Raw genomic sequence first — 19,090 nt, 5'->3', positions numbered from 1 at the left:
ACCCTGACCCTTAGCCCCCTCGTCTAGCCTGGGGGTGGCTGGCGCATTCCACCCATGAGGCTGGGGCCCAAACCACTAGAGCCCTGGGCTCAGCCCCCCAATCACAGGCTGGGACAGGAAGAGAATTGTCCTCAGCAGGAAAGAACCCGCAGAGAATCAGGAACCCACACAGAATGGGCATTGAGAGAGCGGAAACACCAAGGGGGTCCCACCCCAGACCAGGCATCCGGGCACCCGGGCCTCAGGCTCTCCATCCCCACCCTCCTTGGGGAGCCAGGTCTCCCTCACCTGGAAATGAGTCAAGCCAAACTGAGTAAATGGAACTTTATTTCCATAAATACAGGGTAACACCCATTCAAGGGTAGCTAAAAGAGGGGCTGGAGCCTCAAGGAAACTGGGCTCCCCAAGGGCACCCCAATACTGAACATAGGGACTGGGGGATCCCCAAACCTGAGATGGGCCTCACAGGCCACAGATATTCCCCAACACTGACACTTCAAGAACGGAAATGTCCCCATAGGGGAGCCTCGGAACCCCACTCTCATGGGTGGTCCTTCCTGGGGGTTGGGAGGGCTCACAACAGGGGAGTTCAGACGAACAGCGAACATGGGGAAAACAGAAGCTAAAAATGTCCTGAGTGGCCTGGAAGGAGACCCCTGTGGTGGGCAGGGGCTGGGTCCTCCATCTCCAGCCAGAGACGCAGAGCAGCAGTAGGAGCAGCCACGAGTTAACCCGCTTTCTCACTCGCCACGCTTGGCCTTAAGAGGATGGGAGAGCTCGGAGCAAGCCCCAGACGAGAGGACACAAGATGGCGGAAACCAGGATTTGTCGTTCACAGAGGAGCGGAGGAAGGGGCCCTGGGAGCCCTGGTTGGTGGGGGCAGTGGGGGAGCAATGAGGTGGTCACGGGCACACCAGGGCCTGACATCCAAGGCTACCACTTGGTCTCTGGGCTGGGGGGTTCCTGAGGGATCCCTCAGGAGAGCCAAGGTTCAATGCAGGTCTCATAAAGGGTACGGTTGGAGTGCCAGGCCGTGTGGGAGATCCCAGCCATTGGACACCTCACTATGGCCCCCCGAGCCAGGAGAGTCTTCAACCCAAAAGAATCCCGCAGATAAACCTTCAAGGTGGGCAAAGGGGCATGGAAGAAAGACATAGGGAGGACAAAGTAAGTTCCTGCTCGTGTCCCAGACCCCCTCCCCACAGGGTGAACCTTTCAACTCCCGTGTCAGTGGCAGAGAGAGCCACAGACAGCTGGGACAGTGCGCGCAGAAAGGGAAAGTAATTCCAATGAACTCACCAGTTGCTCCTCCATCTCCAAGACCGTCTCATTTGCATCATAGAAACCAAAGAAGCTACAAAAAGATTGGGGGGTAAGGGGGAGGTTATCAGGAGAGCTGGAGAAAATCAAGGTGGGCTAGGGTTCTTCAGGAACTCATGGCCTGTTGAGGACACAAGCAGCAAGGAGGACACTCAAAATACCAATATTTAACTGGGTATCATGTACCTCATGAGGTGATGCACTGAGGGTACAGCATCACTTCTGCAGAATTCCCATCAAAAATGCATAATCTGAATCTAATCATGAGGAAATAGCCAACAAACCCAAACTGAGGGACATTCTATAAAATAGCTGGCTCATACGCTTCAAAAATATCAAGGTCGTGTACAAAGACCAAGGAAGTATTCCAGATTAAAAGAGACTAAAGAGACATGACAACTAAATGCAACACGGGATCCTGGGTTGGATCTTGCACTGGATTTTTTTCTATAAGGACAATTGGGAAAATTTGAATAAGGTCTACAGAGCACTGTATCAATGTTAATTTCCTGATTTTGATCATTGTATTGTGGATATGTAAAAGAATGTACTGTACATAGAAAATAGACACATACTGAAGTTTTCAAGGGTGAAGAGATACCATGCAACCTGCTCTCAAATGGTTCACACACATACTCCGTACATATATATGTGTGTATATATATATATGGAGAGAGAGAGAGAAGGAGGGAGAGAGAGAGGATGCTAATGTAAACTCGGTAAGATGTTAACATTTGGGAAATCTAGGTGAAGAGGATACAAGATTGCTTTGTACCACTTTGGTAATTTCTTGAGTATGAAATTATTTCAAAATAAAAAGTTCTTAATTTTTTTTAAATTAAGAATATTTAACTGGCATGGGCACTGAGTGGACACAGGCCATAAATAACTGAACAAATGCCAATATGGGCTATGGGAGCAAAGAGGAGAGGCTACTACCCTAGTTTTAGAGCATCAACAAAGGCTTCCCAGCGATTACCCTGGACTAAGGAAGGCTGTCCCAGGCAAATGGAACAGCAAGAGCAGCACAGAGGTAAGGCACAGCTGGGTGCGTGGGGTGCTGGGTTGGAGGCCTGGAGGCCTTGTTGAAGGGCTGGATTTCATACGGTAGGAAAGCAGTAGGGGCACAAAGACCTGGATTTAAACTCCAGCTCTGCCACACACTCCCCACTGTGTGTGGTTGATCATGTTGCTTATCTTCTTTGCCCTGTATAAGAATACCTCCTTTGTAGAGAGGAAGCAAAACATTGTGGTTAAGTCAGACAGCCTGACTTCACCACTTACTAACTCTATGAATGTAGGCAGGTTATTTAATCTCTTTGTACTTAAGTTTCCTTATATGTCAGAAGAGGATAATAGTAATCACCCTATAGGGTTGTTGTGAGAATTAAATGAGCTTTATTTGAAAAGTACTTAGCATAATGCTTTGGGACATAAAAGGTGCTATATAACCTTGAGCCATTATTATCTTCACAGGATAGTTTGAAATGAGATAAAAATAAATCCCATCTCTAACTATTATAAGGCATGTTACTCATTCACTTAAAACCTTCCAATGTGTTCCCGTCTCATTCAGAGTTTTCAAAAATCAAGGGCCATGGTTGCCAGGGGCCAGGGAGTGGCAGGGATGAGGGATTTACCATTCTTTAAAGGGTATGAGGTTTCAATTTGAAGAAAAAAAAGGTTCTGGAGATAAATAGTGGTGATGCTTACACAAGAATGTGAATGGACTTGATGCCACCGAACTATACACTTAAAAATGGTAAAATTTCATGTTGTGTATATTTCAGGAAAAAAGGGGGTGGGCTTACTTTGCCCCACAAAGGCTCTCTGTAACTGGTCCCTGCTACCTCTTTCACCTCCTCTCCCACCCTCTCCATAGCTCCCTGCACTCTAGCCACATGGGCCTCCTTATTCCTCAGACCTGCCCCAGGGCCTTTGCAGGTGCTACTCCTCTCCCCTGGGTTGTTCTTCCCCCAGTTTGATGCACAACTCTTTTCCCTCACTTCCTTCAGTCTCTGCTCAAATGGCAACTCTTCCAGAAGGACTTCTCTGGCCACCAGCTAATATAGGCCCTGGCCATCCTCTAATCCCTTCCCCTGCCTTCTTTTATCACCCTTTGGCATATAGATTTACATTTATTATCTGTCTCCCCCACAAGAATGTAAGCTACATAACACCATGGACTTCTCTTTCATTTACTACTGCACCCCCAGGACCCAGAACAGTGCCTAGGCACACAGAGTATTTGTTGAGTGACTAAAGTAGATCAGGTGACATTTCAGATCACTCATGATGATCAAAGGCAGGCACATAGTGCCATGAAGCCATGGATTTTCCTGAGGAATAGGATAGAGAGGACGAGGCTGGAGGCTATTACAGTAGACCAGGTAAGTAAAAGAGGTGGTAGGAAATGTGATTACATGGCATATGGAATTATATACACGTACCAATGTCATATTCCTGGTTTTGATATTGTGCTATAGTTACACAGGATGCAACCATTGGGGGGAACTGGGTGAAGGATACACGGGACCTCTCTAAACTATCTTTGCAGCTTCCTATGAATCTGTAAATACTTCAAAGTTAAAAGTTTTTACAAAGAGGGGTTGGTAGGGATGGAGAGCAAGCAGACTCCACCTAGTAGAGTCAGCAGGGCTTAGTGACTGGCTACATATAAGAGGCTAGGAGATGACTCCCAGGTTTTGGTCTTGGGTGACAAGATGAATGGAGGGTAGGGGTATTAACTGAACAGTGGAAGGAGCAGGCCAGTTTTAGAAATGAGATAAAGATTGGTGGGGGCTGGGGTGTCCTTAGCCAATCTTCAGGCCACACAGTCCCTTATTACCTGGACTGCCAGGGGGTAATGACACCATCATCAGGGCCCCCAATCAGCACCAGGCGGCCCACACGAAGAAAGTTCTTCCGCCAAGCTGCAGGGTGGGAAGAAGAGAGCCTGAGTCAGTCACAGGGGTCAGGCCAGGTTGGAGAGGGGAACACAGGGGGTCAGAGAAGCAGAAAATGGGACCAGGGTAGGAGCCTGGGGTCTTACCAGTGGCATTGGGATGGTCTCTTTCCCCATTGATCAGGGCCAGGAAGCTGCTGGCATTGAGGTACAAGTCATCATGGTGGGGGTCTGGGTACAAACAGCAGTTAGAAAGGTTGTCAGAGAAGCAGGGAGAAGAGGCAAGACCAGAGGCTGGAAGACCAATCAGGAGGCTAAAGTAATAGACAAGGTGAATAGTAATATAATAGTAGCCATAATTGTAAACATAATAGCAAACATCTTTTTCTAACACCTACTATGAGCCAGATACTGTTCCAAGTACATTACATTCATTAATTTATTTAATCCTCATAACCACCCTATAATGTATGTACTATATCATTATACAGATGAGGAAAATTGAGTCACAGAAATGTTGAGTAACTTGCCCAAAGTCATGCCGCAGGGCCAGGCTTCAAACCCAAGCAGTCTGGACCCAGCAGCATCCATGGTCTTAAGAACTATACCAGGCGTTTGCAAACTATGACTCATTAGCCAAATCCAGTTCACTGCTTGTTTCTGTAAATAAATTTTATCGCCAACACAGACACACTCATTCATTTACATACGATATATGGCTGCTTTCACATGACTGTGGCAGAACTGAGTGGTTGTGACAGAGACTGTACGGCCTGCAAAACCCAAAATATTTACTATCTGGCCCTTTAATGATACAGTCGACCAACCCCTGCAGCAGGCTATACTCTCTAAGGCAAATAAGGTGATACACGTAAAGCATTTTGAACAATGCCTGTTCACATAGTAAGCGCTCAATAACGGTTAAGTTATCATTATCACTGCTGTTGGTTATGGTAGAGGTGGGAGCAGCAGGCCCTATCCTCCAGGATGCCCTTTCCATGGAGGCCCCAGTTTGGCAGGTCCTACTCACCATGCCAGTAGTTGCAGATGGAGAATTCCTGGCCCCAGGGGCTATAGCAGATGCGGTAGAGGTTAGACCTCATGGAGGTGGGGAACAGCCACTTCAAATAGTCCGTGTCTGGCAAGAGAACAGCAGTGCCAGGTGGCTCCAAACTTGTGCCCTCAAGACTCAGGGCCCCCCCTATGGAGCCCACAGTGCCCACTCACCTCCATACTGTCCCATCTGTGGAGAGGAGAGAGAGATGAAAGAATCCACATTGTGTTCATCCATCACAGAGAGCAGTGCCCGGCATACCAGGCCCCCTGCAGGCAGAACACCACATTGGGCAGGGACTTAGGGACAGCCGGGCCAACATTGCCCCCCCGTCCGCACCCCACACACACACAGTGTACCTAAAGGAAACTGAGGCCCAGAGAAGGCACACACCCTGTGTCAAAACATCCACGTCATGTAAGTGACAGAGCCAGAATTCGATACTGGGTGTCCCGCCTAACTGTAGGGTGCTTTTTACTGTCCCACTACCTTTTGTGCCCAAGAACCATGGGTAATGGGCAAAGAAAGGGGCAGCAGTGCAGGGAGCCTCCCTCCCACTCAGGACACACACAGAGATAAGACCCAGGTACTGAGGGAAGTCAGAAAAGGAGGGCTCAAGTATCAGGGCTCTGGCTGAAGCAATGTGGCTCAAAAAAGGGAACACTAGGCAGTGTCCCTCAGATAAGGATCAAGCCTCAGATAGGGCTTAGGAGCTGGGGTGGGGGAGGGTGCCTACCCTGCGAGTAGCAGATGAGATGCACCCCTTGAGGGGCCTTTGCCATGATGGGGGCCACAGCCTCTCGGAACCCTTGCACCTGTTCCCACAGGGGCCGCAAACTCTCTCTCCCATCGAAGAGATCGAGCACTGTCACCACAGTCCCAGGGTGTGTCTGTGGAAAGGGGGCAATGCCCCAACCGGGGATGGACGATGAAGCCCCTCCACACCGCCCCCTGGCCAGCGCCCACATGCCTACTGTGCCCTGCTAGAACCAAGGATCTCTCGTCCCCAGACTTTCCCCACGCCAGCACCAGCTCCCCGAGGAAGTTGGCAGGCCCAGCATTCAGTTCCCCATTCTCCTTCCCCAGCCTCTGAAGACGCCACCAACGCCCCACAACCGTGGGTCCCCTGTCAGACCTCGTTGATGTATTCCAGCAGGTGGCGGAAGCTGTACGAGCTGTCAAAGAGCCCATGCACCACGATGACCGGCTTGTAGGAAGCCCGATGGGGCGCGGGGGCTGCGGGCAGCAGCAGCAGCAGCAGGAATGGCAACAGGAGCAGGAACCCCGCCGGGGGGAGCCGCAGCCCCGGGAGCCCCAGCATGCTCCCGCCTGAGAAGGGGGCGATGAGGGCCTGTGAGAGAGATGACAACACCCCCTGCCTTCCGAACAGACGCCGGCAATCAAGCCTCCCCTGCCCGTTCCCACACCAGGTCCTTGTCACAAAATATCCTACTTTTACTCTAGTCCTCTCCCCACAAACACACCCCACAACCACATTGTAGACGCACTGACGCTCACCCAAGCCCCGTCCCTAACTCAGCGGGGACTCTGTCCCCAGGCCAGCATCTTCCTAATGCATCATCCCAGCCATGCAAGACCGGGGTTTTGCAAGAAAGACCCCTGAGCAGCAGCGCAGGACCCCTGGAGAGTGCAAACTCCCACCAGGCCTGGGTCCGTGAGCCTCGCTCTGCCCGCTGTTTACTTCCATGCAGCTTGGAACCCACGTGGGGGAGGGGAAGGGTGTAAGGAGAACGCGCGCAGGGGAATGACCAGATGGGAGAGGGGAGGCTGCTCAGGGTCGCACTCAGCCGTCACGTCCGGGGCTTTCCCTACCAACCATGCCTGTGTCCCCCGCAACGCAGGCCGGAGACTGGAGGGGCAATGGAACAATCCATTCCGCCCAAAGAGCGGGGGAGGAAATAGGTGGAGCGATCCATTTAGACCGGCGGGGAGAGGCAGAAGCAGCAAACATGTCCTGGGAATTGAGAGACTGCCTCTTCAGTCCCTGCGGCAGCAGCGACCCAAGGTCCCATTTCCCGGCCTTGATTCGCCCTACTTCCCAATTCAGGCGTCCGGCTCCGCAACGGAACACGGAGTTCTCTTTCCCCAGGGAGGCGCTGGGAGAACAGACTGGGGAAAGGCAGTCCTTCGCATTTCGTCGTCCGTCTGATGAGGGCTGAAGGTAGCCCAGGCGGACCCTACTCCTAAGCCCTTCCCTCCCGCCCGCGCCGGATCTGCGTCTTACAACTCTTCATCCTGAAGTGCGTGTAGTGCCCTTGTCTCCAGAGACACGGAGAGCCCTCGAGGCCCCTCGAGGCCCCTCGAGGTAAAAGTGCAGCTTGGCCCAGTTTCTTCTGCCCTACTCTACTCCGGGGCCCATCTGTGACACACACACCCCGCCCCCCAGAGGCGGAGGGCCCCTAGGGCAGCGCTGACTCGGGCTTGTTTGCTTTCGGATGAGTCTTTCCACCAGAGCGACTCCACAACCCCGCCCTGAACTTGGAACTCCTTGTGGGCGGCTCCTTACTCAGAGGCGTCCTCCGGGGGATTCTCTCAGGAGCCACAGCTAACAAGGCTTCCCAGAACAGGACCCGGGCACTGCAAAGCCACAGCTCCCACCCGGTCTGGACTTCTGAACTCCAGGCGTCCCGCACCTCTCCACCTGTGACCCCTACCGATACCCAGGTGCCCGGGTTAGGGCTTTTACTTAGCATTTAAAGACGTTTCCCTTGATTTAAAAAATAAAAATAAAAAATCGCAGCTTCTCTGAATTCCTCTCTCTATTCACAAGGTCTTTGCCAGTCTAAGTCTCTCCCAATAAAACCAACTTTCGCCCCGAGTTGTGTAGAGGATGGGGTGGCGGTAGTGGGTTAGGGGCTCACGCGAACGCCTTAGAAGCCAGAGTGAGCGGTATGGGGCTGTGATCTAAATCTCTGGGGCCTGGGAATCGCCCTGGCAAGCGCCTCTCTTACAGCTCTGTAGTTTCTGCCTGGAGTCGGAGGGGAAGGACAGAGCTCCGGAGAGCGACTGCCTCAGACGGGGGCCGGGAAGTACTAGTCTAAAGGGGGAAGGTGGGGTGGGTAATAATGACTCCCAGTTACGTTTTTGCAAAAAGCCCAACTCTGGTCAATCTTGGCTGACTGCTGATCTTCAGCCCCCATCCCCACGGACAAGCTCCCAAGATACAATAAGCAAAATAAAAAGACTGCAGTTACTGCTGTGCCCCCAGGTCGACTCAGGCAATGGCGCTGCGTCTTGGCGGGGGTGGTGGGTGGGTGGGATTTCAGGAATGGATCTGAACACTGAGGGCCCTGGAAACCCTAAGAAGCCCAATAAGTAAAGGGGGGAAGGGGGACCAAGCACGTATTCCCAAACCGAGCTGCCAGCAATGAGCAGTTGATCCATCCCCTCCTCCCAGCGGGCTTCAGCTCCTTCATCCTGGAGAGGAAAGGTATCTATTTATCCCCCAAGCTTCCTCTTCGTCCTACCCTGCAACCCCCAGCCCCCAACACACCACAGGCCTCCTACCTCTGAACTGCTATAGACCAGAGCCTCTCACTTTACCTCCCGATTCATCCCAGGCCAGGGTGGCAGGTCGAGGTCATAACCCTGGGAACTTTTCAGGCCATGGCCGGCCTCAACTCTGCACACGGTTTTCTCTCTCTCTCTATTTTGTTTTGTTTTGTTTTGTTGTTTGTTTGTTTTTGTTTTTACGGTTCTCTCTCATTCAGTCATCTCTCCTACAGGGGGAAAACTAAGAGCCAAGGATTTGGGAGAAGATCCTGAGATCTTACAGGGACTCTGAGGGAAGCTGAGGAGGGGGAGGCCTGACTGGGGTGAACAAGATCCAGAGGGAACTGGGGTATTGAAGCCACTGAGCACCTGCTCGCTGCCTCCCACAATATAATCACTACGGCCAGTCTTGGAGGGGAAGACTCTAGAGAGTTCTTTCTCCCTCCTTCCTTCCCTTAGTACCACCCGCCTTGCCTGGTCTTGCTTGCCTCCCAGTTTCCATGACAACTCCAAAGGAGCCCAAACTGGGGGCTTGAATGCCGGGGTGAGAGGAGGCGAGATGTAGTCCAAAAGCGGAGAGAGACCGAGTGGGGATACGTCTGGAGGTTTCCCCCTCCCTCGCCTCGGTCCCTTTAAGCTCCCCCCCTCCCTGCTTTCCCTCCGCCCCCCGCCGCCACAGTCTTCATCTCTCCATCTCTGCGCTGCTGCCGGCTGCGCAATCTGCGCACCCAGACTCCGGTGCTAGCCAGGGACCCTGACTCCAGACTCCGGTTGCACGGATCCTGTCCCAGCGAGACAGCAGGCATGTCATCCGAAAAGTCAGGTAGAAAACAACAACAAAACCTCCAGCCCTCTCCAGTGTCTCCTGACTCTCCCCCCCCCCTTACCCCTCCCTAGCGGTTGGTTCTGTTTCATTCCCCTTGTATCCAGCTCTCCACACCCCGACCCCCAAACCCCCTCCTCTTTTTATATCCCTCCCTTCTCTTCCTTTCCTCCTGCCAGTCTCAGCCTCAGTCCCTTGCCAACAACATGGGTTAGGGGGGCAGGTTGAGAGGGTGAGGGAAGTACAAGAGTGGATTAGCATCAGCCAGGTACTGCATGGGTAGCATCATTGCAAGTGACAGATGGACAGATGACACTGGCTCGCATGGAGACATCCAATGGGGAAATATGGAGAGATGATCAGATGGGGGTTGCCAGGGGAGTAAAATCCAGAGGACCCTTCTTTAATCTGTCCTAAAAGTGGTACTGAGACTGCCAAAGAGACTAGGGAACCCCCTCCCCACTGAAGGAAGGGCAGAGAGGAACATGTTATCCTACATGTGTTTATACAACTGTTGAACTGAGCACATGTTAACACAGTGTTGCATGTCTACACACGTGCACACACAGGACTAGCTCGCATAGGCTAGCCCAAAGGCAGCCATAAGCCAAGGAGCATATGAGTTTGGGTCTGCAGGTTAAAGCTGTGTGCCCATTGCTGAAGAAGGGAGAGGAGCAGAAGAGAGTTATGACCTCAAAACTAGATTGAAAAGCGGGGGCGGGGGGGGGAGCTGATGGCCTAGATACAACCTCTCTGCTGCCCCAAGAATGAGAGATGGCTTCTCACCCATCTCCTCTCTGTCTCTCCCATTATCTTCCTCCATCCCTGACCCTCTGTGTCTCCCCCTGCCCCTCCTTATCTCGTCTGTCTTATCTCTCCCCACACCTCTGCTCACCACCCCCAGGCCTCCCCGACTCAGTCCCTCACACCTCTCCACCACCCTACAATGCCCCCCAGCCCCCGGCCGAACCTCCCGCCCCGCCCCAACAGACAGCCCCTTCCTCGCACCATCACCACCACCACCACTACCACCAGTCTGGCACGGCCACCCTCCCGCGCTTAGGGGCAGGGGGCCTGGCTTCCGGGGCCGCCGCTCAGCGCGGTCCCTCGTCCTCCGCCACCTTGCCGAGGCCTCCACATCACGTCCCGCCCGGCCCGGCCGCTGGGGTACCCCCACCCGGCTGCGCTACCTTGCCCCGCATGCCACCCGACCCTTACCTGCAGGAGACTCGCTTCGAGGGCCCACTACCCCCGCCGCCGCCCGCCGCCGCCGCCCCGCCCCCGCCGCCGCCCGCTCACACTGCCCAGGCCCCGGGCTTCGTGGTGCCCACGCACACTGGAGCGGTAGGCACGCTGCCACTGGGGGGCTACGTAGCCCCCGGTTACCCCTTACAGCTGCAGCCTTGCACTGCCTACGTGCCAGTCTACCCGGTGGGCGCGGTGAGTACGGGGCGGACAGGGGCCTGGGGGGAGGGGGGGATGGAACAGGACCTGGAATTGGGGACACACTGGGGGCTGGTGGGATAGAGAAACAGGGCCAGGGGACCAGGCGGCGTTCTGGGGCCAAGGGAGAGGAGAGACTAAGGAAAAGCCTGGGAATGGGGGGGCGGGGGGACGGGGGGGAGGGAGTGGTCTGGTGGTCAGCTGGAGTCAAAGATCAAGGCCTGGCAGGGGAAACAGCCTAAAAGTCCAGAGGAGGTTTGAAAGAAGGAAACAACCCTCTTTCTCTGCCAGACGTGGAAAGTTGGTGGGCTCAAGGAGGGTAAGAGTGACGTCCTCTCCCCACAACCTTCCTTCCACAGCCCTATGCCGGCGGGACCCCGGGGGGAACGGGAGTAACCTCCACGCTCCCCCCGCCGCCCCAAGGCCCAGGGCTGGCCCTGCTGGAGCCGAGGCGCCCGCCCCATGACTACATGCCCATCGCGGTGCTGACCACCATCTGCTGCTTCTGGCCTACAGGCATCATTGCCATCTTCAAGGCAGTGCAGGTGTGTGGGGGGGTAGGGTGGGGGAGGGAATGGAGGCGGAGTATACAGAGGAGGGCTCACTGGGTCTTTCTTAGTCCCAGGGAGTGTTGGACGTTTTGGGGAGCACCTTAGAGGGAGGCTGAGGCGTGCGGCCGAGGTAGCAGCTCTCTGATCTGCTCTCCCCCACCCTCCCCCGCAGGTGCGCACGGCCTTGGCCCGCGGAGACATGGTGTCAGCCGAGATCGCTTCACGCGAGGCCCGGAACTTCTCCTTCATCTCCCTGGCCGTGGGCATAGCAGCCATGGTGCTCTGTACCATCCTCACCGTAGTCATCATCATTGCTGCACAGCACCACGAGAACTATTGGGATCCGTAAGGACGCCTACGGCCCGGCCCCACTCTGCGCCCCTCGACCTCCCAAGCGCGTTTTGCCGTCAAGCCGCGGATCCAGCGGGCGCCCTGCACACCCGCTTCTGGGGCCACCGGACTTGGTTACATCCTAAACTAGGCCTCTACGGAAACTCTCGCCTTGCGAGCACGCTCCGAATCCAGTTCCTCAGGAACCCCGCCAAAACCCACACTAACAAGGACGCCGCTTCCTGGGATTCCGGCCAAATGCCGGGCCCCTCAGTCGCTCCAGGCCCCCACCCCCTCTAAATACAGCGCCCCCAGCCGAACTCCCTTGGTCACTGCTCCCCAGCCTGGAAACTTGTCCCTAAAGCCCCGCCTCCTGTATAGGCTCCGCCCCGGCTCTGATAAAGCCCCGCCTCCAGGTCGGCAGGCTCCGCCTTCTTTTCGTCCCTGCGGGGTGATTCAGTCCGGTGATTGGGTTTGTGGCGCCAGGCCTCGCCCGCTTACTGACAGACTCCTCCCCTTCGCCCGGCGCGAGAGCCGAGCCCCAGGGTAGCCACGCCCCCACGCTCACTCTCATTTTTGCGAGTACAGTTCCGTTTCTCCTCCACCTCATCCCCGCCTCTTTTCTTGCTAATCCCGGAACCTCTGTCTACTTTTGATTTGTTTGGAATGAGATTTGGGAGGTTACCGGTTTCAGAACCTTCACCGTGGGATGAAGATTACGTCCCCGTTCTCTGTAAATACTCCCTTCCTCCTATCCCAACTCCTGGGCAGCCGGGCAGAAGGGAACCTAGGGTACAAACCTTCCAGTGTCCGGAGGGAGCCGGTCCCTCCCCGTCCCCTCGGTAGTCCTCACCTTGTTCTGATCTGTGTGTGAGTGTGTGTGTGAATTTCTGAAAGCCAATATTAAATAGATTAAGTAGATTTATCACCCGCAACTCCGAAGACTGCAGCCTTGCAAAGACCCTGCTTTTTTGGTTTCCCCTTTCACCTCCCCTCATCTCCCCTTCTGGGGGCGTGGGGAAGGTGGGGGAAGAAAACTGACAGAGACAAAAGTGAGAGGAGGCAGATTCCCAGGACACCAGAGAGACAAACACAAATACGGGGGAAAGGGGCCTCCCTGGGAATCCTACTGGGGAAGACCTTGGGATCCATCGTTGGTAGGGATTTCTTTACCCAGCACACCTTTTCCACTCCCTACCAGACTGGGCTTAAGGCTTTGGAGAGGGAAGATTTACAAGCAGACCCAGGGATCTATCCCCAGAACTCCAGGAAGTCAGGAGGAAAGAAGGCAGACCGTTCTGAAAAAGATGGCCAGGGATAGGGTGGCATGGGGCAGGGAAAAGATGCCAGCTGCCCACAGCTGTTCCTGCTTGCAGGCTGAAGGGTGGCAGACAACTTGGATTAGCCCTACTTGGTGTGTTGTACCAGTGTAGGGAAGGCAAAGGGAGCAAAGAGCTGTGGGAGTCGGGCTGCTATAACAAAAATACCATCACTGGATGGCTTATAAAGAACAGAAATTTACTGCAAGTCTGAGATCAGGGTGCCAGCACAGTCAGGTGCAGGCCCTCTTCCGGGTTGTAGACCTCTCACTGTATCCTCACTTGGCGGAAAGGGTTAGGGAGCTCTGTGGGGTCTCTTTTATAAGAGCACTAATCCCATTCATGAGGGCTCTACTCTCATAACCTAAGTACCTCCCAAAGGCCTCACCTCCTAATACCATTGTATTGCACATTAGAATTTCAACATATGAATTGGGGGAGAGAGGAGGGCACACAAACATTCTGACCAAAGCTGAGTGCCAGGGAGGAAGTCCATAGCCTCTCAAGTCTGCCTGGGGCTAGTTGCTCTCTCCTATCCTGAGGTCAACCAGGAGACCTCTTGGGGAGGGGGAGGGGGCACAAGCGGTGGACTTGGTATCTTCAGTTGTACACCTGCAGGACAGGGTCCTATCCTGTATTCCATGCAGGATACTGGTGAGACATCGTCTGAGACAGCAGGTGTGAACACTGAAGCTCATGAAGTTTATAATCTAAACGGAAAGCCATGCACTGTGATAGGAGACATGGGATGAGGATGGGATGGAGTATGGAAATCATGGGTTCTCCTTTGGATGTTTCAGGTTTCATGTGCCTTCCTTACCCAATTTCGTGAAAAAAGAACTGACATCTGCAGCTTGCACTTCCTCACTACCTACTCACTTTTCCCCTGTTGAATAGGGTGTATTGTTGTCAGAAATGTCTTTCTTTCATACCCACTGCTTCTTAACCCTTTGAAATACGCTTCCATTCCCAACTCTACTGAAATTGTTCTTTCAAACAGTACGCAATGACCAAAAGTTACCAGGAGCCAAAATCAATGGCATTTTCACAGTACACTGCCTCTCTGAACCCTCCCACGTTTGTCCCTTGACCCTGGATTCCCCACTTTCCCAGGTTCAGGGACATGTTATCTCCTCCGCCTCTACCTATACGCACACCTCAAGTCATCCCTCCTCCTCTCTCCTGGCCTGTTTTTTCACCTCCCGTGCCCTAAGTATCTATATCTGGATTTCTTTTCCTTTCTCTGAGAATTTCCCTTGAAAAAATCTCATCCACTGCAAACTCAGACGTCATTTGTAACCAGATGCTTCTTTGCTACAGACTGAACGTTTGTGTTTTCCCAAAATTCATATGTTGAAGCCTAATCCCCAATGTGATGATGGGGCATTTGGGAGATGATTAGGTCTTGAAGGTAGGCCCTCATGGATGGTATTAGTGCCCTTATAAAAGAGACTCCAGAGAGCTCTCTTGCTCCTTCCACCATGTGAGGACATAGCTAGAAGAAGGCTGTCTATGAACCAGAAGGAGCTCTCACCAGACACTGAATCTGCCAGCACCTTAATCTTGGAATTTCCAGCCTCCAGGACTGTGAGAAATCGATTTCTGTTGTTTATAAGACAGCCAGTTTGTGGTATTCTGTTACAGCAGCCCAAGTTGACTAAGACATTCTCCAACCTATGTATTTATAGGCAGACATTCTTCTGGTGCCTGTGGAACACGGCTGGTTGGACAATGCTGCCGGTTCTCTAAACTCAGCAGGTTCCAAACCAAACAGATGAAATGCCGCTGAAAACCTGCTTCCCTACCTTTGTAGACAGCACCATTTCCCGGGCGCCCTTATCTGAAAATGTGACGCCTCTTCCATCTCCTTCCTGCCTTTACTTTTGGTGAGCTGTCAAGCCCAGTCAATTCTGCCATCACAATGTCTTTTGAATCTGTAACTTTTTCCCAACTCTTGCTGGAAAAATGACCTCATCTAAGATTATTGCAACAGCTCCCCTAACAGGTCTCCCTCTTTCCTACCTCTCCCTACCCCAAGTCTCCCGTGACACTGCTGTCAGGTTATCCTCCCTAAATACACTTCTCATAGCCCCTTAACACACTGCTCAAAAGCCATTCAATATTCCCTATTGTTTACTCAGCTGTTTACAAAATTTTAATCTGGCCTTCAATCTCTGCCATAATTTGAAATCATCCAGCTTTCTCTGGAACCAAACTGTATTATTCATCATTCCCACTTCAGGTCTTTACCCAGCTGTTCTTCAAATCTAAGACCTCTTACTCCAATCTCTGCCTGTTACAAACCAAATTGTTTTGCTGCTTGTCATGTCTTTCAGACCACATCTAAGCTTTTGCTCATGATATTCTCCTTCCCTTCACATCTGCTTCTTCACTTGGCTAAAATGTACCTATCCTTCAAGGCTCAGATCAATTGACCCCTTCACTCCAGCAAGAAGGAATCTCTCTCTATTACAGGTTGGACTAAAGCAGTGGGTTTCTAAACATAGCTCCAGGCATTCCTTGGAGCCATGATTTTTACCCCTGGCTGTACATTATAGTCATCTGGGGAGCATTTAAAAATCCCAAACCCCAGGTCGCATCCTAAACCAATTAAATCACAATCTCTTGAGACTCAGGCGTCAATATTTTTAAAGACATCCCCAGGTGATTCCAAAGGTCGGGATCCCAGCCAAGGTTGGGAATCACAAGCTTGGAGGCACTTTAGGGACCACCGCAGAGAGGAGAGGCCGAAAGGTGTGGCTTCAACCAGAGCAAATTTCTTTAGGAGAAAGTATCTGGGTCTAAAACATACCCATTGTTCACTTTATCTGGATTTTTTCCCATCTCTTCCCACTGAGATCTTGATGTACTCACCTTACCTTGTCTGCTACTTGAAGGCAGGAGCCAAATCTGGCTTATCTCTGGTTTTCAGACCCTCACAGATAAAACCTCTTCTACCAATCTTTGAACTCAATTGAATGGAAAGGAATTAAGCAGAGAAAGAAGTGAATGAAAATGACTTCTCCAAGATCTCATCACCTCACTCAGATTCCTCCCTCGGGAGGTGTATTCCAATTCATTTCTCCTCCTACCTTACCTCAACTCCCTCCAAGAGCAAGGATGACAGTGCCTCTTGTCCTCCTATCAACAGAGATTCCATCCTCCAGGAGGAGAGTCTTTGGACCCTCTAACAGCTATTGGGAGCTCTGATTCCCCCATGATTCGATTCTGGATCATCACTCTCTTGTTGAATCCTCATTGAAGATTCAGTATCTAGCTTACTGCCTTTCTCTCTGCCATCTACTCTCTACCATTCCTCTCTACCATCTACCTCTGCCATTTCATTATTTTTGGTGGCTTCAATATCCACGTAGATAACCATACAGCACCCTCGTCAGTTCCTTCCCTTCCTCACCTCCAATGATGTTTCCCCCCTCCCCAGCCACTGTCTCCCTGTGTCACATCTTTGAGACTTGGTTACCACAAATAATTGCCTCCCCTCCAAAATCTCTTCAGTCTTTTCATGTCACCCCTCCTCCTTCACCCAGTACCCCTGTTCCAAAAATTCTTCAACCCCACCTGGACCTCCCATTCATTGACCCTCTCACTCTTCTTTGCCGCTAGATACCCTCATTTTTTACTTACCTCAATACCTACTCAATACCTCAATACCTACCTCAATAGCAGATCCCAAGTTTCAACACTGTAATTGCCTCTCAGGCCTTGCACTGTATTCTTGGTCCCTCTCCCTTCAACACATTTTATCCCTGGTTAAATCCAACTCTGCCTGCACCACACCTGCACCCAAGAGCTGAATGTGTCTGGGGGAAAAACACACAGTCATACCGACTGGTCTCGCTTCCTTTCAGCCTTCAGTGTGGCCTGCAGGCCTGCATTTTCCCACATTCCCCAAATCTGAGACCACAATTTCATAAGATGACAACCTTTCTTCCTATCTCAGTGAGAAAATAGAAACTCTCAGAAAAGAACTTCCTCATGGTCCCACCCCCAAATCTCCCAGGCCACCTGCATCTCTATTGAATTCAATGCCTTCCCCTTGTTACTGCAGAGAAGCTGACCTGCTCACGGTCCCCACCCCATCTGTGCACTGGGATCCCATCCCTTCTCACCTGCACAGAAATGGGACTCTTGAAATTATCCCCTATCTCGCCCACATAATCAGCTTTCCCCTCATTACTGAAACATTCCCATCACCATACAAACATGCTGCAATAATACAGCTCATGTTTGAGAAGAAGGGAAAAAAACTCTTTTTTAAAAAATATATATATATATATATTTGGCTGTGACGGGTCTTAGTTGCCACGTGCGGGATCTCCTTTGCGGCATGCAGGATCTAGTTCCCTGACCAGGGACTGAACCCAGGGCCCCTGCATTGGGAGCGCGGAGTCTTAACCACTGGACCACCAGGGAAGTCCCAAAAACTCTTTTGCTACTCACCTATGTAGTAAAAGCACAATGTTCAAAATAGTGGTTACCTCATGACAGGAGGAGAATTCTTTTGTTTTTCAATTTTTTAATTGAAATATAGTTGATTTTGTGTTAATTTCTGCTGTACAGCAAAATGATTCAGTTATACATATATATACATTCTTTTTTAAATATTTTTATCCATTATGGTTTATCATAGAATATTGAGTATAGTTCCCTGTGCTATACAGTAGGATCTTGTTGTTTATCCATTCTATATATAATAGTTTGCATCTGCTAACCCCAAATTCCCAATCCATCCCTCTCCCACCTGCCCCTCCCCCAGGAGAATTCTGAGTGGGAGGGATACACAGAGAGCGTCAACAATAGCAGAAAGATTTTATTTCTTAAGCTGCAAGATATTCATTTAATTACTTTGAAATATATACGTGCAGGGGGTTGAGAAACTCTGGTCTAGAACCATTAGCAACATTTGACACAGTTGATCACTCCCTCCTCCTTGAAATGCTTTCTTCACTTCTACTCTTTCTGGATCCAGCTTAAGAAAGTATTCCCTAGTTCCTTATTTGCTGCTACTTCTCAGTTTTCATTGACTCTTTCAGGCTCCTAAATATTAGAGGGCCTCAGGACTCTGCCCTTGGCCCTCTCCTCTACCCTAATCCAAGCTCCTGTGCTACCATTGTCCCTTGGCTAGCCCCTTAATTGGATTTTCTGCTTAATTGGGTTTTTGCCTTATACAGGCAAAACCTGTATATGAAGAAACCACAGTAATCTTTTAACTTACCACATGATATCACTCACCTTGCTCAAACCCTCTGATGGCTCCCAATCACACTTAGAACAAAACCCTTACCTTGGCTCATGAGGCCTACCTGACCTTCCTTCTCCCCACCTCTCTGACTTCATCCCCTCCTACTCTTTCCCTTGCTTACTCTGATTCACCCACTCTGGCCCCCTTGCTGCTCTTCTAGCTGCTATGATTTAGCATAAAAATCTAATTCCTTCCTGCCTCAGGGCCTCTGCACTTGTGTTTTTCTCACTCTAGACATTCTTCCCTCAGATATCTGCACGCCTGCTCCCTTACATCATTTATGTCTTTGCACAAATATCACCTCCACAAGGAGACTTTCCCTTGTCATATGATTAAAAACAGCACCGTGCACACCTGGGGGCGTTTTCTGTCCATTCCCTTACCCTGCTTCATTGTGTTCATAGCACTTGCTACTTTATTTTTTCCTTTCTGGTGTACTTATTTATCTAATACCACCTTGTACAAAATTGACATTATATTTTATTGGTTGATTTTTATTGCCTATTATCTTCACTAGAATATAAGCTGCAAGAGATCTAGGGCTTTTTTCCACTGCCTTATTCCCAGAA

General features: G+C 51.4%; 2 protein-coding genes across 7 annotated transcripts; one reads left to right on the top strand and one right to left on the bottom strand.

Annotated features, from left to right (window-relative positions):
- Positions 1–310: 310 nt before the first annotated feature.
- PPT2 (palmitoyl-protein thioesterase 2) lies at positions 311–7,733 on the bottom strand. Of its 6 annotated transcripts, none has more exons than XM_061196057.1 (9): positions 7,113–7,733; positions 6,415–6,608; positions 6,016–6,169; positions 5,453–5,548; positions 5,256–5,363; positions 4,373–4,456; positions 4,169–4,253; positions 1,300–1,354; positions 311–1,119 (listed from the first exon to the last, which is right to left on the bottom strand). In XM_061196057.1, the coding sequence occupies exons 1-9, from the start codon at positions 7,249–7,251 to the stop codon at positions 976–978; spliced, it is 1,059 nt and encodes a 352-aa protein (XP_061052040.1). In that variant the 5' UTR covers positions 7,252–7,733; the 3' UTR covers positions 311–975. The 6 variants fall into 6 exon arrangements, with proteins under 6 accessions (XP_061052040.1, XP_061052039.1, XP_061052042.1 ...); XM_061196056.1 differs by having other exon boundaries at positions 6,415–6,630; positions 7,117–7,733; XM_061196059.1 differs by having other exon boundaries at positions 7,525–7,733.
- A 1,753-nt stretch (positions 7,734–9,486) lies between these two features.
- Positions 9,487–12,840, top strand: PRRT1 (proline rich transmembrane protein 1). Its single transcript, XM_061194958.1, has 4 exons — positions 9,487–9,615; positions 10,520–11,055; positions 11,418–11,603; positions 11,782–12,840. Exons 1-4 carry the CDS (start codon positions 9,597–9,599, stop codon positions 11,956–11,958), a joined length of 918 nt encoding a protein of 305 aa, XP_061050941.1. The 5' UTR covers positions 9,487–9,596; the 3' UTR covers positions 11,959–12,840.
- The last annotated feature ends 6,250 nt before the right edge of the window (positions 12,841–19,090 follow it).

Source organism: Eubalaena glacialis, chromosome 7 (genome assembly GCF_028564815.1).
Source record: "Eubalaena glacialis isolate mEubGla1 chromosome 7, mEubGla1.1.hap2.+ XY, whole genome shotgun sequence".
NCBI lineage: Eukaryota > Metazoa > Chordata > Mammalia > Artiodactyla > Balaenidae > Eubalaena > Eubalaena glacialis.
Note: the sequence above shows the minus strand (reverse complement) of the source record. Positions and strands in the feature narration are given on the sequence as shown.